This window comes from Aegilops tauschii, chromosome 6, assembly GCF_002575655.3.
Source record: "Aegilops tauschii subsp. strangulata cultivar AL8/78 chromosome 6, Aet v6.0, whole genome shotgun sequence".
Taxonomy (NCBI): Eukaryota; Viridiplantae; Streptophyta; class Magnoliopsida; order Poales; family Poaceae; genus Aegilops; species Aegilops tauschii.
Window position 1 is genome coordinate 406,364,567 of NC_053040.3, and position 26,133 is coordinate 406,390,699.

Genomic DNA, 26,133 nt, shown 5'->3' on the forward strand with positions numbered 1-26,133 from the left:
AAATCTAACACAATACCTTGAGATGGAATAAAAAGTTTGGGGTCAAGAGGAGTTGTCTAATTATTTTTAGAAATTTCAAAAGGCCAATTTTAAATGTTGCTGGACAACTAAATAATTTCCAGGAGCACTTTCGGAATCCAAAAGAGGTTGGTTCCAACATGACAAATACCTAGGGATCATTTGCCACACTTTGAACATTTTAGTTTTCAGGTTTGGAAAATATGATTTTTTTTACTTTAGATTGGATTTGAATTTGAATTGTGATTTGGATCAAGTGAAGATTAGCAATAGTAACATGATGACATGACACCATCAACAGGGGATTACTGTAGCATGACACTGGGGGTGTTACACCGAACTACCTTCGGTACATCAAAACACAAAAACTCATAATACCGATCGTCACAGAACTTTAAGCGTGCGGACCCTACGGGTTCGAGAACTATGTAGACATGACCGAGACATGTCTCCGGTCAATAACCAATAGCGGAACCTGGATGCTCATATTGGTTCCTACATATTCTACGAAGATCTTTATCGGTCAAACCGCATAACAACATACGTTGTTCCCTTTGTCATCGGTATGTTACTTGCCCGAGATTCGATCGTCGGTATCTCAATACCTAGCTCAATATCGTTACCGGCAAGTCTCTTTACTCGTTCCGTAATGCATCATCCCACAACTAACTCATTAGTCACATTGCTTGCAAGGCTTATTGTGATGTGCATTACCGAGAGGGCCCAGAGATACCTCTCCGACAATCGGAGTGACAAATCCTAATCTCGATCTATGCCAACTCAACAAACACCATTGGAGACACCTGTAGAGCACCTTTATAATCACCCAGTTACGTTGTGACGTTTGGTAGCACATAAAGTGTTCTTCCAGTATTCGGGAGTTGCATAATCTCATAGTCACAGGAACATGTATAAGTCATGGAGAAAGCAATAGCAGTAAACTAAACGATCAAGTGCTAAGCTAACGGAATGGGTCAAGTCAATCACATCATTTTCCAATGATGTGATCCCGTTAATCAAATGACAACTCATGTCCATGGCTAGGAAACTTAACCATCTTTGATTAACGAGCTAGTCAAGTAGAGGCATACTAGTGACACTATGTTTGTCTATGTATTCACACATGTATTATGTTTTCGGTTAATACAATTCTAGCATGAATAATAAACATTTATCATGATATGAGGAAATAAATAATAACTTTATTATTGCCTCTAGGACATATTTCCTTCAGTCACACCCTTCTGCGGCTAAACTCCACTATAGAGTAGCTAGGTAGACTAAGACAATACTTTCGGGAAGTAATATCCAACATCACATGGTAGACCCATACGACCTAACATGCATAAACTACATCAACTAGTCTACTGGGCCAGGTTCCCACAACTTACTTGGTCTAAGACATAGCTCATATTGACTCATGGTTACACATGAAAGCTAATCATACAATCCCTTTGATATCTATGGGTGGTAGTCCCCACCCAAATCACACTCTATTGACCCAATCGATGTCATTCCTCCCATATTGATTCATTAATTAAGTTATCATTCGTCATCCATATATTTTGTAACATGTCAATTAGTGTGATTCCAACCAAATTATAACATAATTCAATTTTTTGCAACAATAATTCAAAATAAATATTACAGTCCAACACATGAAGTTTTGCAATAAAATAGTTAAATTTGAATTCAACTTATTCAAACATACTTTTAGTTCTCCACTCGAAACACCCACAAATGCTCAACCAGATCATTCTAAAACTTCTCATGAGTTGCTCGATGGCGAATCTGTTGATGTATTTCGATAAAATCCTCGAACGTCGCCACATTCGCCTATGGTATTTGGATAGGATAACCAATGTGCTCAAATTCCACACCATGGCAAACTTTGTCACCCTTATCCTCCACAATCATGGTGTGCATGATCACACAAGTTTTCATCATGTCCTAGTCCCCACCAAAATCACACTCTGTTGACCCCAAACAATGTCATTTTTCCCATATTGATTCATTAATTACGTTGTCATTAAGTAGTTATACTTTGTAACCTATCAACTAGTGTGGTCCCAACCTCATTATAACATAGTTCAAATTTGTGCAACAATAATTCAAATATAAATATTACAATCCAAACTTGAAGTTGTGCAATAAAAAAGTTCAAATTTGAACTTAACTTATTTAGAGACATTTTTAGTTCTCCCCTCGAAACACCCACAAATGCTCACCAAATCATTCCGAAACTTTTCATGAGTTGTTCGATGGCTAATCTGTTGATGCATTTGGATAAAACCGTCGCCACATTCTGCTATGGTATTGGGATAGGATCATCCATGTGCTCAAATTCCAGACCATGGCGATCTTTTTCACCATCATCCTTCACAATCATGTTGTGCATGATCGCACAAGTTTTCATCATCTCCCAGAAATGTCTCTAGATCAGGTCCTCGAACAACTGTAAAGAGGGCATGGAGCACTTGTGATGCCCTCTCGACATCCTTTATAGCTCCTTTTTTTCTTTGGGCAAAGTCAGATCTTTTCTCACCCATTGGATCAGAGATGGTCTCAACGAAGGTCATCCACTAAGGATATATATTGTCACAAAGATAGTAGCTCATGTCATAGTCACGAGTATTGATTGTATAGCTGCACGGAGGAGCTTCTCCCGCACACAACCTTGCAAACAATGGAGACCGCAACAACACATTTATGTCATTGTGAGACCTAGGCATTCTAAAGGAAGAGTGCAAAATCCAGTGATCTTGTGATGCAACTGCTTCAAGAATGATGGTGGGCCTCTTGCAATGACCCCGATAATGCCCTTGTAGAGCATATGGACAATTCTTTTATTTTTTCTTCTTTTTTTGGCGGTTAAACTTGTACTACCGTTGCACCAAAATATAAGATGTTTTTGTAGGTTAAACTATCCTACAAAAACTTCTTATATTTTGATACGGAGGGGGTATTACCAACTTGTCTCATGAGTACAATCATCTAAAGATAGCTCAAGTGCTATTGGGGATCCTGAACTGATCCAAGTCATGGTTCTCCCCTCACTAGCATATGGCAATTCTTTTTGTTGCCAGTGATTGCAATTGAGGAATCAGAGCATACTTGGCCACCCTCTTGCTCCCAACAGTGCCACGAGCCGTGCGGTGTCTTCGACGGTTAGTTCTCCCAAGTACTCCGGTCCAAACACGTTGACCACCGCAATATCAAACCTGATCATGGCTTCGAGACATGTTGTTTTGGACATCCGGAGGTACTCGTCCCATGAATTTGCCCATCGTGCCATAGGCAAGCATCCTCAATGCAGCTGTGCGCTTCTAGTAACCAAATGATCCATTGTTTCCAACGACATCCTTTTTCAAAATGAAGTAGTCATAATAGGGTCGGGCACCAATGTAGAGATGATCGAACACAGTTCAGCTCATCCAAAAACGACGATGAAAAAATGACTTGAATAGCGCACGAGGGACAAAGTAGCCGTCCATTAGCATCATATGCCCACGTGCCCTATTCGGATTCATCACCCGATGCCCCTTGATTTTCCCTTGAAATTGAGAACACGCTCCTTCGCATGTTGGGCATTGTCAATAACTACAAGTATCATCGTCATTTCATCCTCATATGACGAGGACGAATCCATGGACTCGGTAGAACTGCTCCACGACCGAATCCATCATATGTGCTTCAAAGTAAACAAGAAAAACTTCAATAAATTTGGCTATAACGTTTGAACGAACATTTTTTCGGGCGTGGTGTCCACCATGGACGATAATGTGCGGGGGCGGAGGGTGCCTAGGCGGCGGTTAGACTAGGGGTGGAAGGGAGGCATAGGCAAGTCGGGGTTGGCGCCTGGGTGGAGCGGGGGAGGTCCTGCAAGGCCTGGACTGCGGAGTGGATGGTATAGTGACGACACGGTCTTGGACTACACGGACACAAAGCAAGGCCGGATGGACACAGGGAGAAAAGCAGGGCTCCGAATTGTTTTTTTGTGTGAACCGGGGATGTCGGAAGCCTACATGGCGGCTGTTCGGACGTCCACAAACGTCCCAGGTTGGCCTCCAGTATGCGAGAATTTGGATTTGCAGACTGATGGTGAATGTTTGATGCGCCGTGTTGGATGACTGTTCGAACCGTGATATTTAGCGGCATTTGATGCGCCGCGCTGAAGATGTCATTAGTAAAAAAGAACCATTAATAAGTGGAGTAGATTAATTGACTCTCGAGATTTTATGGGAAGTACGGAGGAGTAAACAATTGCAAGAACATTCCTCTCCATCCGTCGAAACGGGCCCGTGAGGAACCGGCTTCCGACCTTTTTCACCTGGCCCAGCAAAATCCATATCTCACTTTCTCCTCGCGCAGTCAACGCCGCCTGCACTCCACTCCCACCCCCGACCATGGCCGCCATCGTCGAGCAAGTCATGGGGTGGTTCCCCGAGGCCGGCGGTGCCCAAGCCATCGCAAAGCCCCCCTCCCTCTCCGCCGCCGCTGGCTACGACGGCGAGGACCGCGTCAGCGCCCTCCCGGACGATCTCCTCCGCAACATCGTCTCACGCCTCGTCCTCAAGGACGCCGCCCGCACCGCCTCCCTCGCCTCCCGCTGGCGCCACCTCTGGAAATCAGCCCCGCTCGTCCTCCGCGACGTAGATCTGCCCCGGCCCGCGGTCGGCCGCGTCCTCGCCGACCACTCGGGTCCCTTCCGCGGCGCCACCTTCGCCCGCTGCCGGTTCGCGTACCACGGGCGCGCGCTCGCCGACTGGCCGCGCCTCCTCGCCTCCAAGGGCGTCGAGGAACTCGTCCTCGTCGACAATGTCTGCGACCCCACCGCCGACACCCTGCCCCTCCCCGCCGACGTCCTCCGCTGCGCCTCGCTCCAGCGCCTCTTCCTGGGCTTCTGGACCTTCCCGGACACAGCCGGCCTACCCCGCGGCGCCGGCGTGTTCCCCTACCTCCGGGAGCTCTACATGTTCCTAATCACCATCACCGACCGTGGCCTCGACTACATGCTCGCCTGCAGCCCGGTCCTCGAGACCCTCGCGCTCATCTTCAACAAGACGCCCGAGCGCGTCCTCCTCCGCAGCAAAAGCCTGCGGTGCGTGCTCCTCTGGTTGTCCATGGTGGAGGGGGAGGTCGCCGTGGTGGACGCGCCGCTCCTGGAGCGGCTCGTCCTGTTTGAAGCGCCTACTGGAGGTTCTGGTGAAGGTGATGGGGTCCTGGTGAAGGTCAAGATTGCTTGTGCACCCAAACTGCGGGTCCTCGGTTACTTGGAGCCAAGAATCCACCAGCTGCACATCGGTGACAAAGTCATCAAGGTACTACCTTTCCATCACTCGACTCATGGAGTTGCCAACGATGCATAATATATCTTGATTGTACATTCTAGAGATGCATAATGTATATTCTTTTGGTGCATGGTTCGGTCAGTGCAGCCTAACACAAGGGCGAGCCCGAGCACCATGGTTCCAGGCGTCAAGATATTGGGCCTGAAGGTTAACTTTGGTGCCTTGGAGGAGGTCAAGATGCTGGTCAGCTGCCTCAGGTGCTTTCCCAACGTTGAGATACTGCACATCGAGGTGACACCCAGTATATATTCCACACTCAGTTGTTCAGTCATCCTTCAACAGAAGGCCAGTTGGCTCTTCTCCTGTGTTATCCATCTGTAATTGGATTGTTATTTTCTAGTCTGCTCCAGCCGATGGACCCACTGGACGGCACCTTGCCAAGTTCTGGAGGGAGGTCCGTCCTGTTAACTGCATCAAGTCACACGTCAAGAAGGTCTATGTCCATGAGTTCCGCGGCGATCAGAGTGAATTTGAGTTCATCAAGTTCATTGGCAGCAACGCGCAGCAGCTGCAGGCTGCACTGGTTGTGCTGACCAAAGAAAAATTTGATTCGGCGGATCAGGCTAATGAGCTGACACGCAAATTGGGGGATCACACCTATCACCCATGGGCCGGTAAGGATGTTGTGCTGCTGGTGCTAGGGCCTAATCCAAAGGACGGTGTTTGGAGGCGGAGCTTCCGGAAAGCGTCTGACCTTACCGTTGATGATCCGTTTCATTGATGAACCTGAGGTTGGCTATATATTTCCATGACCTGAGCTCTTTTGGAGAATCACTGGTTGTTCGACATGCAAGGCACTGTTGAGTATTTAGGCGTCTATGTTTGGTCTTAACCAAGGCATGAATCTTTCGGCTATCATGACTCTATGAGTATCTGAAAGTGTTGAAGCTAGTAGTCCTATGGTTCACTCAAAAGATACCGTGACCTATCATTTTATCTAATGCCTCTGTGTGTGTTCTAAATGTGTGCCTGCTTTCTAGCACATCTTTTTCTTTGCCTTTATATGATGGCACCTCTATTAATTTGAATATGATCAGATAATCATAGTCTTACATGGAGCTAGGCTGATGTGTTATCTTGTGCATCCTGGTGATCAGGATAACAAATGCTAGGTAACTCTGCTTGTGATTTCTGGGGTGCAGCATCCAGTGCTAGATGTTTCTGACCTGCCCTATTATGTTACTGAGTTGCTGCATAAGCCAGTTATCTTCGGTTTTGGATCTACCATGTTCTTTAGTGTTTGAGCCAGGCTAGGTGACGTAGCTTAAGTGAAAGTTTACACAAGGATAAGTAGAATCTTGTTTTGTTGTTTGTCTATGTGTTTGTATTTTGAGTTTGATTGGATAGTTTAGCCATCAATTCCTCAAAGTTGCCATGCATTTGTGTTGGCTTATGCTCTGCTATAGAATGGGGCACTGAGCGGTGAGCACCGCACCTCACTTATCTTGTGAATTTAGCAACCGAGCTATCCTAGCTTCTGAATCTCACAGGAAGCACATATATGTACTGATTACTAGCGCACATAGGTACATATGAGTAAAAATTGTTAGTATCAATCAGAAACCATATAGGTGCTTAGTGACACTGCGCTGTTGTGATTTACTTTCTGCACCAGAAGAGACTTCATCGGGAGTTACAACTACAACGTCATTAAGCATGCTAAACCTTTGTGTTATACACATGTGGAGCCTCAACGAAAGTCCATGCTTTGTCTTTGATGTTGCACAGAAGTTATTTCTGCAGTAAGAAGCTTCCGGAGGGCATAGCTTCAAAGGTAGGGTAGCTATGCAACAAAACCATTTTGTCGAGGTAGAAACTTTTTCCTTTCAGCGATCAGAATGCAAATGCTTGCAGCTTCAGAAGGTGGTAGTGTCTTCATAAGAAGATCATCTGGTTCCCTATTTGGAAGTTCATCGAATTACGTCTAAATTTCCAATTTCCAACTCTTTCTGGTTGATGTTTATGCTTCACACCCTTTCCCGCCCTTTTGCCTGAGATTGCTGCTGCTGTTGTTGATAACCTAACATTACTAGTAAATTGTACGTGCTTTGCATGTCATTTAAATATATATAAAAGCATGGGAAAATACATTTGAATATGTATTTCCTTTCCTAGAATCAACTTGGTTCTGAGCTCTCTAGAATTGAGATACTAGTTCTAGTTCCTTTTTATTAGAAGTATCAGATAAGCATATGGATAAATGCTTCTAGAACACATGAGATGGTAGAGTTGGGGACTTGGGGGTTCACAACTTGTGAACGATCCATATGTGTCCGGGCCTCATGAAGTCTGAAACAATAGAATGAGCTTAAATACCATGTAAATGGTAGAGTTGGGGGTTCACAACTTGTGAACTTGTGACATAAGACTATTATGGTTGATCAGAAGTACGTGTGGTGTCATAAATGGTTGGTGCAGATATGGTCATTGATGTAGTTTGCCGATTGTGGATCTGATCGCTCTATTTTTTATTTTATTTTCTTCTCGCCTACATATAGCTTTGGTCTTATATGACTTTGCTATTTTGTGGTGTGTTCTTGTGTGCGTGCGTTAGTGTTGGCTGTGTGCATCCTAGCTATGCAGAGGCCGGGTGTGCTCATTGTGTTTGTATCATCTTGATACTTCATTTTGAGTCAATAAAATTCATCCTTTGTCGAAAAAGAAGTACAACTTGTGACATAAGACTATTATGGTTGCTTTATTAACTCAGAGAACATTTACATCGTTCACAAGTTTGTTGCCAATGCAGTCCGGGCCTCGTCAACCCAAGTATGCAGTTTCAAAAAACAAGTATGGTTTTCAAAGGCATAATTCCATGAAGAATTCTCCAACAACATATCTAACTTTATGTGAAACTTGTACGTAGTTTCCAAAGCCATATAGCTGGTATGTTAGAACCTCCCGAACTTGTTTTAGAATTTGCATGACCCCCAAACTTATGCATCCACTCACAAAGAATGTTTTGTTCCTGTTTAGATTTTTTTTGAGACAATGTTCCTATTTAGATACCAAGCAAAGAAATCATAAAAGGCTACATAATTTAGAGGGATTTGTAAAATTCTCTGACGTCACGGTAAAGATATCATTTGCCTGGTGTATTGCCCCCTTCTTTTTTCACGTCAAATTTTAACAAAGCATTTAACTAACAAAATATCAATGTATGTCACGAAAGATTATACCGTTGAATTCGTATTTAAACATAGTTTTTTATAATATATTTTTCTACATTTAATTTATATTTTATTAGTTATAATTATGATGACCCTAAATACGAGGGTGCCAATAAATCAGGATGCAGGTAGTATTAGCTGCTCGTGCAACACTGCAACGTAACATTTTTTGATCAATAATAAAGTCAGCAACTTTAGATATAATAATGGTCTGTCCAGGGGGCTCTTGATCAACCGGAGATAGCATCGGTAGAAGTAAATAATTGAAAGAACATTCCATTCCGTCTGCCGAATGGGCCCGTGGGACGCCGCTTCCAACATTTAGCTGGCCCAGTAAAAACCCTATCTACTTTCCCCTTTCTACTTCCACTCCAGTCGCCGCCGCGCCTCCACTCCACTCCATTTTGCTTGTCCCCTTCAGTCCGCTCGCCGCCGCGTCTCCACCCCACTCCTCTCCGCTCCGGCCATGGCCGCCATCGTCGAGAACGTCATGGGCTGGCGCCCCGGCGGTGTAAATTCCGTGGCAAGTGCCGCCTCCCTCGCCCCCGCCGTTGACTACGACGGCGAGGACCGCATCAGCGCCCTCCCCGACGACCTCCTCCGCAGCATCGTCTCACGCCTCCCCGTCAAGGACGCCGCCCGCACCTCCTCCCTCGCCTCCCGTTGGCGCCACCTCTGGCGCTCCACCCCGCTCTCCCTCAACGACGCCGACCTGCCCCGATCCATCGTCGCCCGCGTCCTTTCCGACCACCCGGGCCCCTTCCGCGCCATCCACATCACCCGCTGCCGGTTCGCGTCCCACGAGCGCGAGATCGCAGAGTGGCCGCGCCTCTTCGCTGCCAATGGCATCCAGGACCTCGTCCTCGTCAACGACGCCGACCTCGCCAGGTTCCCCCCCGACGCCGTGCGCCTCCCCGCGGACATCCTCCGCTGCGCCTAGCTCCAGCGCCTCTTCCTGGGTTTCTTCACGTTCCCGGACACCGCTGGTCTCTCCCGCCGAGCCGACGTCCTGCCCCGCCTCCATGAACTCAGCATGTTCACGACCAGCATCAGCGACGGGGACCTTGACTACATGCTCGCTTGCAGCCCGGCTCTGGAGAAGCTCGCGTTCGTACTCAGCTGTACGCCCGATCTCATCCACCTACGGAGCAGAAGCCTCCGGTGCGTGCTCCTCTGGATTTTCTTGGCGGACGAGGTTGCCGTGGTGGATGCCCCGCTCCTGGAGCGGCTCTTCTTGCTGGAAGCGCCCCGTGGAGAAGGTGCTGAGAGTACTATGATGATCAAGATTGCTCATGCGCCCAAGCTGCAGGTGCTCGGCTTCTTGGAGCCAGGATTTCACCGGCTGCAGATCGGCGACAATGTCATTGAGGTATAGACTTCCCAAGTTTCCATGATTCCATGGATTGCTAATCCCTAATGTGTATAGAGAGGCAAATAGAGATGCATGACATATATATCTGCTTCTTTTGGTGCATTGTTCTGCCATTGCAGCCTGGCACAAAGCCGAGCCCAAGCACAGTGCTTCCAAGCGTCAAGATATTGGCATTTAAAGTTAATTTTGGTGTCATAGAGGATGTCAAGATGCTGGTGGCCTACCTCAGATGCTTTCCCAACATTGAGACGCTGCACATCGAGGTGAATCAAAGTGCCCCATGCATTTATTCAGTCGGTTATTTGGCACTCATACCACTATTTATTAGCACTGGAAATTATTGCTTCTTGCATTATCCATCTCTAATTAACCATTTACTGATATGATGTTCCAGTCTTTACTGAACCCAGTGGAAGTGGTTATTTGGCACTCATACCACTTTTTATTAGCAACGGAAATTATTGCTTCTTGCATTATCCATCTCTAATTAACCATTTACTGATATGATGTTCCAGTCTTTAACTGAACCCACTGGAAGGAACCATGCCAAGTTCTGGCAGGAGCTCCCTACTATTGAATGCATCAAGTCCCACGTCAAGAAGATGGTTATCCATGAATACAGAGGGAACAAAGTTGAACTTGAATTCCTCAAGTTCATCTCCACGAGAGCGCAAGAGCTCCAAGCTTTGTATGTTCTGCTAAACAGAGAGAGTCTTACTTCGGTGGCCAAGGCGGAAAAGATGACAAGCAAATTGGTGGCTCTCTCGGGTGTTCCATGGGGCTGTGATTGTAAGATGATGGTGCTAGGCCCTAAATATCAGAATGAATGGAGCATCCAGAAAGCATCTGATCTTACCGTCGACGACCCTTTTTTCCATTGGTGAGTTTGTGGCTGGCTATATATTTGCATGAACCAAAGCGTTTCTGGGGGAATCATTTGCTGTTCTACATATGCAAGGGCACTGTTTAGTTTGTAGGCAAGGGTATGTATGTTCTTGACAAAGAACATGAAGACTTCAACTAGAGCACGAGTACGCGTGGAAGTGTTGATCTGGCTGTGCTATGCTTCATTCAGAATGGACCGTATTATGTAATGCCCCTATGTTTGTTCCTAATGTAGTAAAAGACTAGTATCAGGATGCCAAACGCTGGCGCTTTTATTTCTGCTATATATATTTCGTAGCAGCCTATTTATTAGGTGTTGCTTGGTAAGCCAGCTAACTTTGTTGGATCAAGTATATAGTGTATATGTTCTTTACTCTATCGTTCCAGTCAGCCTAGAGCTGTTGATCAAGTAGCACTTAAATCAAGCTTAGGTAGAAAGAACGATCTGCCTTCTTGCTCACCCACATTGAGCTAATCTGCATATTGACCACTTTTCGCCCAGATCGTAACACTTCACTAGACCGCCGCCAACACAAGAGCCATAGCCAGTCGTGCGCTGGAAGAAGAGCTGGAATTGTTTTTCCTTGCCGAGGAAATTTCCCAGGATGCTGTATTCTTTCACGTTTTTGAGAATGGAAGAAGAGCTAGAACCGTATAGCCGTAACACTTAACTAAATTGCCTCCTTGCTGAGGATGCTGTAAAAATAATTCCACGGTTTTGAGAATGGAAGAACAGGCCCAAGGCAGATGTTGGCATGGTGATCCTCGAAGCAAAGGCGTCTATCAAAAACCTCCATCTAATTGGCTACAAGGCAAGTTGCGTACAGAGCAACTTTCTTTGATTTAACCCCTTTTTTGCTGTATTGATTCACTTTTTTAATTTTCCGATTTTTATTGTATTTATTTTTTTCAAAACGGAGGCAAAAGATTTGCCTCATCTATTTTTATTGTATTTATCACTAGCTTAAAAACACACACTAGGAAACTCTCCTGCTGCTTTCGGGTCATTATCGCCGCGGAAAAATTATTTGCCCGTGGAAGAAGGATAGCTAACCTATGAGGCTATGATTGCTTGCCAGGTGCCGACTGCTCCATGCTTGTGGCCGCAAATTCGCCAAGCTAGTCAAGGTCCCACGCCACATAAGAGGCTATACTCCAGCGAGCAAACGTAAGCCTGTAAGTAAAACACTCAGACGATGATAATACTCACTTCAGACAAAGCATGACAGTGCCAACTTCTGAAATCTGGGCCAAACACTCTCGAGTCTATCGCTGGTGAGAATATCTTTATATAGGTGACTGAGATGCAATGGCAGCATGCAGCTACCATCAACATTGCCCACAGCTCCTCACGCAGCCAACATACATTACACAGATGCGAGCATCGAGTGACATGGCCCGTTCATGCATTCCGGTCATGCTCATGGCCACCAGCTTGCTGCTAATGCCGTTCGTGGCTGTTTCATCTCCTGCTCCGAGCAACAACACCGACCTTGCCGCGCTGCTGGCTTTCAAATCCCAGTTGTCCGGCCAAAATTTGGCCGATAACTGGACAACTGATGTGTCCTTCTGCACCTGGACCGGTGTGTCGTGCAGCCGGCGCCACCACCAGCGTGTCACCGCTTTGGAGCTGCCGGACATTCCCCTCCAAGGAGAGCTCAGCCCTCACCTCGGTAACCTCTCTTTCCTCCACACCCTCAACCTAACCAACACAAACCTCACCGGTTCCATCCCAGCTGACCTTGGAAGATTAGCTCGTCTTAGGTATCTTGGTCTTGGCCACAATAGCCTATCGGATACAATCCCATCTACCATTGGAAACCTCACCAGGCTCCAGTATCTGGTCCTAAGTTTCAACCAGCTCTCTGGGCAGATCCCCACTGAGGTGCGAAACATGCGTAGCCTTACGTTCCTCTCTCTCCAAAGAAATTCCATTACCGGCCTCACGCCAAATTTTTCATTTGATAGCACACCTTCACTGAGCCACATCGATATTCGGAACAATAGTCTGTCCGGCCCAATACCATCTGGTATTGGCTCCTTGCTCCTGCTCCAGGTTCTTCGCTTGAACTGGAACCTGCTCTCCGGTCCAGTACCTCCTACCATCTTCAACATGTCTAGGATTGTTGACTTGCGTCTGGGGCACAACAATCTAACAGGTCATATACCTAGCAATAGAAGCTTTAGTCTCCCCATGTTGCTAATACTTAATCTTTATGAGAACAAATTCGAGGGTCAAATTCCATTGGGCCTTGCATCATGCCAGCACCTTAGGGAACTTATCATTCCTGGAAATCTATTCGTGGATGTGGTGCCGACATGGCTGGCTTCGCTACCACGGCTTACTGCAATTTCTATGGGTGGCAATGCCCTAGTTGGCCCGATCCCACCTGTGCTTGGAAATCTCACCATGCTCAGCGCACTTGACATCGCAGACTCCAACTTAAGCGGAGATATTCCTGTGGAATTGGGAGAACTGAGACAACTCACTTGGCTGCACCTTGCAAACAATCAGCTAACAGGTCCCTTCCCAAAATTTCTAGGAAATTCGACAAAAATGTCTTCCTTAGATTTGAGTGTCAATCAACTGACTGGACCAGTACCGTTAACACTTGGAAATAACAGGCCTCTTATCGTTCTCTATATTCAAGAGAATCATCTCCAAGGGGATCTTAGTTTCTTGGCCAGCCTTTGCAATTGTCAACAACTTCAAGTCCTTGTCATATCGAATAATTCTTTCACTGGGAGTATCCCTAGCTATTTTGGTAACCTCTCGACTAACCTGGTAATATTTGGAGCAGATAACAACCGTTTGGTTGGTGGGCTTCCAACAACACTATCAAATCTTACCGGTCTTCGTGTGATAAGCTTTTCCAACAACTATCTTACCAAAGAAATACCAGAATCCATTCTTAAGTTGGAGAATCTCCAGGCACTTGTTCTCTCTGGAAATAGAATGGCTGGCCAAATCCCTGTACAAATTGGTATGCTGGGAAGTATCGTACAGTTAATACTCAGGGACAATATGTTATCTGGCTCCATACCAGATGCCATGGGAAACCTCACCATGTTAGCTGAGGTTTTATTATCTTATAATCATTTATCTTCGACCATACCATCAAGCTTGTTTTATCACAGGAACCTTATGAAACTAGATATGTCATATAACTCCCTAACTGGTACATTACCTTCTGATCTTAGCCATATGCAAAATATGGACTGGATAGATCTTTCTAGTAACCTCTTGTCTGGTAGCCTTCCAGGTTCATTTGGACAGGTTGCCATATTATTAACCTACCTAAATCTTTCGCACAACTCATTTAAGGGTTTAGTTCCAAACTCTTTCAGCCAATTAACCAACTTAGAAACACTGGACCTATCCTCAAATAATCTTTCAGGTACGATACCAGACTACCTTGTTAACTTCACTTACCTTTCTTCTTTGAACCTCTCCTTCAATAGGTTAGAAGGGCAAATACCAAATGGAGGTGTTTTTTCGAACCTCACCTTACAATCTTTGATGGGGAATGTTGGGCTATGTGGCGCTCCTCGTCTCGGACTGTCACCGTGCCTGCACAAGTCTAACTTGACTTATAGTCGACACATCCACAAGTTTATACTCCTGGTTGTCATCATTGGAGTTGGTGCATTTGCAGCCACCATTTACCTAATGATCAGAAAGAAAAATAAGAAACATTCTTATGGTACGACTTCTACTAGCATGACTGATCTGATCAGCCATAGGTTAGTATCCTACCATGAGATTGTTCGTGCCACTGAAAATTTCAATGAGGACAACCTACTTGGTATTGGAAGTTTTGGCAAAGTTTTCAAGGGCCAACTAGATGATGGTTTTGTGGTTGCAATAAAAGTGCTCAATATGCAAGTCGAGCAGGCCGTGAGGAGTTTTGATGCTGAATGTCAAGTGTTGCGCATGGCTCGACATCGCAACTTGATACAAATATTGAATGCGTGTTCCAGCCTGGATTTCAAGGCACTGCTTCTTCAGTACATGCCCAATGGTAGCATGGAGACACACTTGCACAACGAAAATAGGGAACCACTAAGATTCATGCAGAGATTGGACATTATGCTTGGCGTGTCAGAGGCAATGGAGTACCTGCACCATCATCATTTCCAAGTTGTCCTGCACTGCGACCTGAAGCCTAGCAATGTGTTGTTCGATGACGACATGACGGCGCATGTTGCCGACTTTGGCATTGCAAAGTTACTTCTACGTGATGACAACTCCATGGTTTCAGCAAGTATGCCGGGGACAATTGGGTACATGGCCCCTGGTATGTACTTGTTATGATCACACAGGAGCAATTTATTTGAATAGATAACCATCATTTATTGGTTTGATTAATTAATTATGTTGATTTTTTGGCTTGATCAGAGCTAGCATTCATGGGAAAGGCATCACGAAAGACTGACATGTTCAGCTTCGGGATCATGTTGCTTGAAGTCTTCACAGGGAAGAGGCCCACGGACGCTATGTTCGTCGGGGAATCTAGCCTCAGATGGTGGGTTTCGCAAGCATTTCCAGCAAAGCTCGTTGATGTTTTGGATGAGAAGCTACAACAGGGTGAAGAAATGAACCTTGCATTCCATCACCAAACAATTAATACTTCTTCGTCGACATCCTCCATTGCCTGCAATGGAAACTTTCTTGTGTCGATATTCGAACTGGGTCTAGAGTGTTCGGACGACTCTCCTAGTCGGAGGGCAAGCATGAGCGACGTGGTCGTGAGGCTCAAAAACATTAAGAAGGATTACTTTGCTTTCATGGTGGCAACTCAAAGCGCGCAACAACATTCATGAGATACTGTTTTAGTGCATCTATGTAGTGCATAATTTTCAGTTTTCCACTAACAATATTTATATGGTAGTTATTTTAGGAAAATAACAATACACCGGTGGAAAGAGGATTTTCTGCAACTGGTTGCCGGTGCAAGTAATATTCTCTCTCCTCTTCATTTTTTTTCTGATTCTCAAAAAATGTGAAATGATTCAGGAATGTTAGTAATGCTATGTAATGCTTACTTGTAAAGATTCGTCCAATAATGTAATGATTTGTGATTTAGATAAAAATGACAAGATATAAATGAATAGTGTGTTTGTATCTTGAGTTTGATTGGATAATTCTTGAAAGTTGACATGCCTTATGTATTTGTGTTGGCTTGTGCTCTGCTATATAATGGGGCAGTGAGCACACGCATATTCAGTTATTCACTGATTACTTGCGCACATAGGTACACACGAGTAAAAATTGTTAGCACCAATCAGGAACCGTATAGATGCTTACTGACACTGCCTGTTGTGATTTACTTCCTGCACGACAAGAGAGTTCTTCATTCATGGGTGGCTGACAGGGCATCTTCAGTTTAAGCTGCCGTTGTCGTTACTATGTGGCTTGAATCTGAATTTGCACTAAAACTGGTAGTGAAGTTCTTATTTTCGTCTGGTTTAGATCCCTAGACCTTTGTGTCACATGTGGAGCGTCAACAAAAGTCCGTGCGTTGTCTATGATGTTGCACAAATGTTATTTCTGCAGTAAGAAGGTTCCAGAGGGAATAGCTTCAAAGTTATTTCTGCAGAAGCTTTTTTCCTTTCAGTAAACAGGAATGCAAATGCTCCATTTGCGGCTTCAGAAGGTGGTGGTGTCTTCATAAGAAGATCATCTGATCCCCCATTCGGAACTTCCTTCGGAATTTTGAAGTCTTTCGGGATGATGTTTATGCTTCACACCTTTTCTCCCCTCTTTTGCTTGAGATTGTCGCATGTTTTGGCTGTTGCTGATAACCTAACATTATATATGAGTTGATCCCCATGTGTGTGTGCCTGAAGTCTGAACTATTGAGACGATCATTCGGTTGTTTGCCATGTTTACTTGTGCCGATAAAATCTCAGAAGTTGATTAATTGGTGGTGACTTGTTATTAACTACTCCCTCTGTTCATAAATATAAGATGTTTTGAAATATGAACTACATATGAACTGAAATGAATGAACAAACACACTAAAACGTGTTTATAGACATCTGATTCACAAAAAAGTTAGAACATCTTATATTTGTGAACGGAGGGAGCAGTTAAACTCCGAACTTGCCAGCCAAATTCAGGGTGGACGTCTGATTCCTTCCCTTCCCACCACCGCCCTAGTATCTGTTAGATGTGTATAGTCTCTCTTCGGTACATCCCCATTGTATAAGGGGTTTCTTGCACTTTACCACACATGTATATGTAATGGTCTGCTGTCTGTTTACTGTGTCTTTCTTGGTGGCTCTCTTATTGCCTGGAAGACAAAGAAACAGACTGCAGTTTCTCGCTCGAGTACAGAGGCTGAGTTGCGAGCCATGGCTATGTTGATGGCTAAGGTGATCTGGTTACGGTGGTTACTTGAGGATTTTGGTGTGTCTGCTACTACCTCGACTCTCTTACTGACAGACAGTACCGGTGCTATCAGTATTGCGCGTGACCCGGTGAAGCATGAGCTCACCAAGCACATAGGTGTGGATGCCCACTTTGTGCATGCTGCTGTGCAGGATCAAACTCTCGCTCTCCACTATGTGCCCTCTGAGTTACAGTTGGCGGACTTCTTCATAAAGGCACAGACTCGAGCACAGCATGGTTTCCTTCTCTCCAAACTCAGTGTTGTTGATCCACCATGAGTTTGAGGGGGGGTGTTAGATGTGTATAGTCTCTCTTCGGTACATCCCCATTGTATAAGGGGTTTCTTGCACTTTACCGCACATGTATATGTAATGGCCTTTGACCCTCAGTGAATACTAGTTGCTGATTATCCAACAGTATCATCCCCTTCCCACCTACCTCGCTGCCAGGAAAACCCTGCTCGGACGGGGTCATGCCTCCTTGCGCCACAGGAGCTCTTCGCGGCGGCCATTTTCTTTTTCGAGAGTACGCCTAGGCGTACCATAGCTTTATAGAAGATAGAATGTCAAATACAAGAAAATTAGCACTCGCTGCGAACAACGAGTGTAGCTCACACCACACCCGAGAAAGACCAAAGACGGGCACCACCGCAAAGCAAACTACAAAACCAGAGAGCCTATCCTAAGATGAAACACAACACTGCGTCACGACCGACGCCGATCACCTCCAAAGACCACAACTACCGCAGAGCTTCTCTTGTCGACGCACCATCCACTCTAAGCGCCTAAGAGGAAGTGGCAAGTGAATGGCAGGACTCGATCCAATCCGAAGAAGACGCCGTCTTGGACACACCAGCGACGGGCGTACATAGCGTCGTCGAGGATCAAGGAAGGACAGCGACGAGCACCGGAGGAGAACAACGAGGAAGCAGCCATGTCTCCAAACACCATGCTCCCAGCGGAGGAACGATGTCGAGGACGCCGCCATCGTGCAGATCCACCACCGAATCGAGGCTTTCGCCCGGAGACAACCACCAATTCCAGAAGAGCGAGAGAAATGACGAACACGCTTCGATGACGCCTCCAAGGAGGGGAATGACAACCACAGGGGGGCCATTTTCAGTGGAGGCTTTCCTGAGATATGAGTCCCAGGGGGGCTTTCCGATCTGTTATCCGCGGTGACTGGAGCTGAAAAGTATGAAAACTAGAGTGGTGACGGTTCAACAGTTAAAACTAGAGAAACTATGAAACTGAAACTGAAAGTTCTTTTGAATCAAAATATTAACAGATAATATTGTTCAGGAATAATATGTAGAAGTAAAAGCTGCAATGCAGAAATCAGAAGCACACCTAAGTAGCTCGGTATACTCTGATCATCTGATGATGATCAAATTGACATAGACGCCATCAAACAGGGGAAAATAAAATTAACAAAACATGTTCGGAAGGAGGATCAGACTGGTCTTTTACATCAGGAACAAACAGAGTAGATAGCAGTTACTAGTACACTCTGAATGAAGCATAGTACAGCTAGCTTCAACACTTTCAGACACTCATGCTCTAGTTGAAATCTTCATGTTCTTTGTCAAGAATAGACATACTTGCCAACAAACTAAACAGTGCCCTTGCATATGTAGAACAGTAAATCATTCTCTGCAGAAAAAGAAAAAATCTTTGGAGCAAGCAAATGTATAGCCAGCCTCGATTCAGTAGTGAAAAGGGTCGTCGACAGTAAGATCAGATGCTTTCTGGATGCTCCATTTACTCTGAAATTCAGGGCCTAGCACCATTATCTTGCAATCGCAGCTCCATGCTACCTCCGAGAGAGCCACCAATTTGCCTGTCATCTCTGTCTGCTTGGCCACCGAAGTAAGACTCTGTCTGTTTAGCAGAACATACAATGTCTGTAGCTCTTGCGCTTTCCTGGAAATGAACTTAAGGAATTCAAGCTCACTTCGTTTCCCTCTATATTTATGGAAAACCATCTTCTTGACGTGCGACTTGATGCATTCAACAGTAGGGAGCTCCTGCCAGAACTTGGCATGGTTTTTTCCAGTGCGTTCAGTTATAGACTGAAACAACATATCAGTAAATGGTGCATTAGAAAGATGGATCATGCAAGAGGTAGCGATCTTCCATTGCTAATAAATAGTGGTATGAGGGTCAAATAACTGATTGAATAATGATCTTTCAGTGGGTTCAGTTAAAGACTTCACCTCGACGTGCAGCGTGTCAATGTTGGGAAAACATCCGAGGTAGGCCACCATCATCTTGACATCCCTTAAAACACCAAAATTAACCTTCAAAGCCAATATCTTGACGCTTGGAACCACTGTACTTGGGCTCGGCACACTGTGCCAGGCTGCAATGGCCAAACATGCACCAAAAGAAGCAAATATGTCACCTCATACATACCAACAGGTATCCCATGTATTACTATGTACCGAGAGAGTGATGGAATCCTGGAAAGTTCATACATTGATGTCATTGTCGCCGATCTTCAGCCGGTGAAATCTTGGCTCCAAGAAGCCGAGTGCCCGCAGGTTGGACACACAAGCAATCTTGATCATCACAATACTCCAGTCGTCACCTCTGCGGGGCGCTTCCAGCAGGAAGAGCCGCTCCAGGAGCAGGGCGTCCGTCACATCGACTATGAATGCCGCAAAACACCAGAGGACCACGCACCTGAGGCTCTTGCAGCGGAGGTGGAAGGCATCGGGCGTACCGCTGAATACGAACGTGAGCTTCTCCAGAACCGGGCTGCAATCGAGCATGTAGAGCAGGTCCCATTCGCTGATGCTGCAAGCGGACATGCCGAGCTCCTGAATGCGAGGCAGCACGTCAGCACGGAGGGAGAGATCAGAGGTGTCCGGGAACGTAAAGAATCCCAGGAAGAGGCGCTGGAGTGAGGCGCAGCGGAGGATGTCGGTGGGGAGCTCCTCGTCGTTGACGAGGACGAGGTCCTGGATGCCCTTGGCGGCGAGGAGGCCCAGCCACTCCGCGAGCTCACGCCCGCGGGATGCGAACCTGCAGCGGGCGATGTGGGCGACGCGGAAAGGGCCCGGGTGGTCTGCGAGGACGCGAGCGACCGCAGAGGGGGACAGGTCGGCGTCGCTGAGGATGAGCGGGGTGGAGCGCCAGAGGTGGCGCCACCTGGAGGCGAGGGCGGCGGTTCGGGCGGCGTCCTTGACGGGGAGGCGGGAGACGATGTTGCGGAGGAGGTCGTCGGGGAGGACGCTGATGCGGTCCTCGCCGTCGTACTCAACGACGGGGGTGAGGGAGGTGGCACTTGCCACGGCATTTCCACCGCCAGGGAGCCAGCCCATGATTTTCTCGACGAAGTCGGCCATGGCCGGAATGGAGCTTAGTGGAAGGGTGGCGGCGAGCGGACTGAAGGGGACAAGTGGAGGCGCGGCGGAGAGTGGAGTGAAAGTAATCAGGGGAGAGTAGGATAGGGTTTTCACTGGGCCAACTATCCTAGGTAACACTAAGCTTTCTACTCCGTAGTTTTAAAGAGCCCATATTTAATTCAGGTCTTCAATTAAGATTGGGTCATTCGATTTTGACCTAGCCAACAATTTCTTAAAGTTTTTTCATTTAATTCTTTTATATTATACATTATGCTCCTTAACTTTTAAGGCATCACAATAAATTGATGTCTTCAATTTAGAATCGGTTCAACTTGATTTTGACCGGATCAACAATACTAAGCTACCTAATTTTTAAGGCCTCACAATCAATTGAGGTCTCCAATTGAAATTGGTTCACCCGGTTTTGACCGGGTTAACAATTTCTCAAATTTCTCCCATTCATTTCTTTTATACTATACATTATGCTTCCTAATTTTTAAGGCATCACAATTAATTGATGTCATCAATTTAGAATTGGGTCACTCGATTTAGACCGGGTCAACAATTTTTTGAGAAGCTCCCCCATTCAATTATTTTAATTCACTATGTTCCCTAAGTTTGGAGCTCTTTCATTCGATTGAGGTATTTAATTTTAGATTTGGTTTACTATTTTGACCAGGCCAGTGATTTTTTAAATCAATCAGCAGCAACTGGCTTATAGAAACATATCAATCCCATGCACCCTTCCACCACCTAGAAAAAAGAAACGCCACCATCTGATACTGTAGCACCAATATAGTAAATGTAGTCACTGACGCAGAAATTTCCCCACACACATATGAATTTATTAGCGGATAACACAGAATCACGCCGCGAAAGGCCCACCAAATCACCGTGTTATAAAAACACACTCCATCATCTCCCTGCCCCGCCGAACTAAATATTCCACCAATTCGAAAATATAAGGGGTATTAATTTTTTGGAAAGTTAATTTCCTTTAAATTTGACCAAGTTTAGAGCCAAAAATATCGATATCCACAATATTAAACAAAATAATATGGAAATTCATTTCATGATGAATCTAATTATACCGTTTGATATTATGGATTTTGATATACTTATCTACAAATTTGATCAAACTTAAAAAGTTTGACTTTTGAAAAAAGTAATACACCTTGTATTTTGAAACAGAGTGGGTATTTTTTAAAAGATATGCAACGACATCAACGGCGCAGCAGAAGTGCACCCAACCCTTCTAGTAGTATACTATGTTGGAACTTGGAACGGCTTCCTCACGAGCCCATCCGGTAGACGGCAGATGGAATGTTCTTACAGTTATTTACTGGTTCTAAAAAAAATTACTTCTATCGATGCCTCTCTGTTTTTTTTTGTGAAATACCTCTATGGTTAATTAATAGGGGCTAAGCAATTTTGACTAGTAACACACAGGTCTTTTAGACTTGGCTAAGTGTAGATTTCTAACGAAGACTACAAGGGAGCAGAAATTGGATTATCTTACTATCATGGAGACCAATAAAGCTAACTTTACATCCCAATGTTTAGGTAATATTTCTTGTGGTATGGATTATGCATGGTACTATCTACACCTTAGGGAAGATTAGGTGGTATACTTCTTGGTGTGAATAAGGGGATGTTTGGATGGCGCCCAGGCTAGCCACGCCAAAGGAGGGCGCGCCAAATAATTGGCGATGGATTCCGCCGCCGCCGGTTCACCTTGAAGTTGGCGTGAAAAGTGAACTAGCTACCAATATTTTGGCGCCGGTTGGAGGATTTGGCGATGAACCAAACAGATATCCTGGCTGGTGGTCAACGCCCATATTTTGGTAAGGTTGTTGTTGGCTGCCATCCAAACGTTGAAAAGTGGAAGTGGAAGACTATGCTGTCAAGTTTAACCTGCAGTCGAAACTTGATGGGTTTGAGGGCTCTAGTTGTGGACTATGTGGCTACGTAACCAGATCATAGACCCGACTCCCTTGCTGAACCGGTTCAGAATGAGAAGAATAATGCAAACTTTGAAGCTCGTTGGCCTTTTATGTTCAACACTATTATTAAAAATATATACTTGAGGCAGATCGCTCTCTCGGGACATCAATATACTTGGGCTATTAGTCTCTCTATTCTGACATATGAGAAGTTGGATCGTGTTTTGGCGAGTGTTGAGTGGGAACAAAAAACCACACTCGAATGTTGTTGGCCTTGCAAAGGGGTCTATCTGAGCATACACCCCTTCTATTGGACTCCGATGAGACGACTCATGCAGGGAACAAAGCGGCCTTCTTTCGAAATTGGATGGTCTAGGAGGGAAGGATTTATAGGAATGGTGGCAACAGAATGGGCGAAAGAAATAGAGGCAACACTAATATTGAAATATGTCAATATAAGATTCATCATCTTAGACAATTATTATGGGGTCCTGCTAAGAATGCAAGTGGTCTTTATAAAGTCAAAAAGGAGATACTCCTTCACCTTATTGATGAGTTAGACATCAAGGCTGACGCACCCACTTTATATTAGCAGAATGCGCCGCTAAAAGGGAGTCTGAAGAGAGTTTGGCTAAGCATTAGAGATAGAGGAAATTAAATGGGTCCAATGTGCCAATGTGTAGTACGTGCGGTAAGGGCCTAAGGGGACAACGATAGTAGGTTTTTTTGTTTGATTGCCAATGAAAAACATAGAAAGAATTGAAGGAAATATGCCCTAGAGGCAATAATAAAGTTGTTATTTATATTTCCTTATATCATGATAAATGTTTATTATTCATGCTAGAATTGTATTAACCGGAAACTTAGTACATGTGTGAATACATAGACAAACAGAGTGTCTCGTTGAATCAAAGATGGTTAAGTTTCCTAGCCATAGACATGAGTTATCATTTGATTAACGGGATCACATCATTAGAGAATGATGTGATTGACTTGACCCATTTCGTTAGGTTAGCATTTGATCGTTTAGTATATTGCTATTGCTTTCTTCATGACTTATACATGTTCCTATGACTATGAGATTATGCAACTCCCGAATACCGGAGGAACACTTTGTGTGCTACCAAACATCACAACGTAACTGGATGACTATAAAGGTGCTCTACAGGTGTCTCCAATGGTACTTGTTGAGTTGGCATAGATCAAGATTAGGATTTGTCACTCCGATTCTCGGAGAGGTATCTCTGGGCCCTCTCGGTAATGCACATCACTATAAGCCTTGCAAGCAATGCAACTAATGAGTTAGTTGCGGGATGATGTATTACAGAACGGGTAAAGAGACTTGCCGGTAACGAGATTGAACTAGGTATTGAGATACCGACGATCAAATCTCGGGCAAGTAACATACCGATGACAAAGGGAACAACGTATGTTGTTATGCGGTTTGACCGATAAAGATCTTCATAGAATATGTAGGAGCCAATATGAGAATCCAGGTTCCGCTATTGGTTATTGACCGGAGACGAGTCTCGGTCATGTCTACATAGTTCTCGAACCCGTAGGGTCTGCACGCTTAACGTTCGGTGATGATCGGTAATATGAGTTTATGTATTTTGATGTACCGAAGGTAGTTCGGAGACCCCGGATGAGATCACGGACATGACGAGGAGTCTCGAAATGGTCGAGACGTAAAGATTGATATATTGGAAGGCTATATTCGGACATCGGAAAGGTTCCGAGTGGTTCGAGCATTTTTCCGGAGTACTGGGAGGTTACCGGAACCCCCCGGGAGAAGTTATGGGCTTTATGGGCCATAAGAAGGAAGCACACCAGCCCACAAGGGGCTGGTGTGCCCCCCTTGGGCAGGAGGCCGAATTGGAATAGGTTTGGGGGTGGCGGCCCCCCTTTCCTTCTCTCCTACTCCTCCTTCCCTTCCTCTCCTACTCTACCTAGGGAAGGGGGGAATCCTACTCCCGGTGGGAGTAGGACTCCCCTAGGGTGCGCCATAGAGAGGGCCGGCCCCTCCCCTCCTCCACTCCTTTATATACGGGGGAGGGGGACACCCCATAGACACACAAGTTGATCAGTTGATCTTTTAGCCGTGTGCGGTGCCCCCTCCACCATAATCCACCTCGGTCATATCGTAGCGGTGCTTAGGCGAAGCCCTGCATCGGTAGCATCATCATCACCGTCATCACGCCGTCGTGCTGACGAAACTCTCCCTCGAAGCTCTGCTGGATCGTGAGTTCGTGGGACGTCACCAAGCTGAACGTGTGCTGAACTCGGAGGTGCCGTGCGTTCGGTACTTGGATCGGTCGGATCTTGAAGACGTAGGACTACATCAACCGCGTTGTCATAACGCTTCCACTTACGGTCTACGAGGGTACGTAGACAACACTCCCCCCTCGTTGCTATGCATCACCATGATCTTGCGTGTGCGTAGGAATTTTTTTAAATTACTATGTTCCCCAACAGTGGCATCCGAGCCAGGTTTATGCGTAGATGTTATATGCACGAGTAGAACACAAGTGAGTTGTGGGCAATACAAGTCATACTTCTCACCAGCATGTCATACTTTGGTTCGGCGGTATTGTTGGATGAAGCGGCCCGGACCGACATTACGCGTACGCTTACGCGAGGCTGGTTCTACCGACGTGCTTTGCACACAGGTGGCTGGCGGGTGTCAGTTTCTCCAACTTTAGTTGAACCGAGTGTGACTATGCCCGGTCCTTGTTAAAGGTTAAAACAACACTAACTTGACGAAATATCGTTGTGGTTTTGATGCGTAGGTAAGAACGGTTCTTGCTCAGCCCGTAGCAGCCACGTAAAACTTGCAACAACAAAGTAGAGGACATCTAACTTGTTTTTGCAGGGCATGTTGTGATGTGATATGGTCCAGACATGATGCTATATTTTATTGTATGAGATGATCATGTTTTCTAACGGAGTTATCGGCAACTGGCAGGAGCCATATGGTTGTCGCTTTATTGTATGAAATGCAATCGCCATGTAATTGCTTTACTTTATCACTAAGCGGTAGCGATAGTCGTAGAAGCAATAGTTGGCGAGACGACAATGATGCTACGATGGAGATCAAGGTGTCGCGCCGGTGACGATGGTGATCATGACGGTGCTTTGGAGATGGAGATCAAAGGCACAAGATGATGATGGCCATATCATATCACTTATATTGATTGCATGTGATGTTTATCCTTTATGCATCTTATTCTGCTTTGATTGACGGTAGCATTATAAGATGATCTCTCACTAAAAAATTTCAAGGTACAAGTGTTCTCCCTGAGTATGCACCGTTGCCAAAGTTCGTCGTGCCGAGACACCACGTGATGATCGGGTGTGAGAAGCTCAACGTTCTTATACAACGGGTGCAAGCCAGTTTTGCACACGCAGAATACTCGGGTTAAACTTGACGAGCCTAGCATATGCAGATATGGCCTCGGAACACTGAGACCGAAAGGTCGAACGTGAATCATATAGTAGATATGATCAACATAGTGATGTTCACCATTGAAAACTACTCCATTTCACGTGATGATCGGTTATGGTTTAGTTGATATGGATCTTGTGATCAATTAGATGATTAGAGGGATGTCTATCTAAGTGGGAGTTCTTAAGTAATATGATTAATTGAAC

General features: G+C 45.4%; 4 protein-coding genes across 5 annotated transcripts; 3 read left to right on the forward strand and 1 right to left on the reverse strand.

The window, feature by feature from the left end:
* The first annotated feature begins 4,355 nt into the window (after positions 1-4,355).
* Positions 4,356-6,331, forward strand: LOC109741173 (F-box/FBD/LRR-repeat protein At1g13570). Its single transcript, XM_020300244.4, has 3 exons — positions 4,356-5,339; positions 5,457-5,600; positions 5,710-6,331. The coding sequence occupies exons 1-3, from the start codon at positions 4,425-4,427 to the stop codon at positions 6,088-6,090; spliced, it is 1,440 nt and encodes a 479-aa protein (XP_020155833.1). The 5' UTR covers positions 4,356-4,424; the 3' UTR covers positions 6,091-6,331.
* A 3,241-nt stretch (positions 6,332-9,572) lies between these two features.
* LOC109741060 (uncharacterized) lies at positions 9,573-11,172 on the forward strand. Its single transcript, XM_020300137.3, has 3 exons — positions 9,573-9,908; positions 10,031-10,174; positions 10,427-11,172. Exons 1-3 carry the CDS (start codon positions 9,573-9,575, stop codon positions 10,793-10,795), a joined length of 849 nt encoding a protein of 282 aa, XP_020155726.2. The 3' UTR covers positions 10,796-11,172.
* Positions 11,173-11,853: 681 nt separating this feature from the next.
* LOC109741049 (probable LRR receptor-like serine/threonine-protein kinase At3g47570) lies at positions 11,854-15,921 on the forward strand. Of its 2 annotated transcripts, XM_040392766.2 has the most exons (3): positions 12,114-12,469; positions 14,259-15,094; positions 15,196-15,921. In XM_040392766.2, exons 2-3 carry the CDS (start codon positions 14,317-14,319, stop codon positions 15,618-15,620), a joined length of 1,203 nt encoding a protein of 400 aa, XP_040248700.1. In that variant the 5' UTR covers positions 12,114-12,469; positions 14,259-14,316; the 3' UTR covers positions 15,621-15,921. The 2 variants fall into 2 exon arrangements, with proteins under 2 accessions (XP_020155715.1, XP_040248700.1); XM_020300126.4 differs by having other exon boundaries at positions 11,854-15,094.
* Positions 15,922-18,598: 2,677 nt separating this feature from the next.
* On the reverse strand, positions 18,599-20,641 carry LOC109741116 (F-box/LRR-repeat protein At3g03360-like). The gene is made up of 3 exons (XM_040392768.1): positions 19,667-20,641; positions 19,406-19,551; positions 18,599-19,261 (listed from the first exon to the last, which is right to left on the reverse strand). Exons 1-2 carry the CDS (start codon positions 20,537-20,539, stop codon positions 19,492-19,494), a joined length of 933 nt encoding a protein of 310 aa, XP_040248702.1. The 5' UTR covers positions 20,540-20,641; the 3' UTR covers positions 18,599-19,261; positions 19,406-19,491.
* Positions 20,642-26,133: the final 5,492 nt, after the last annotated feature.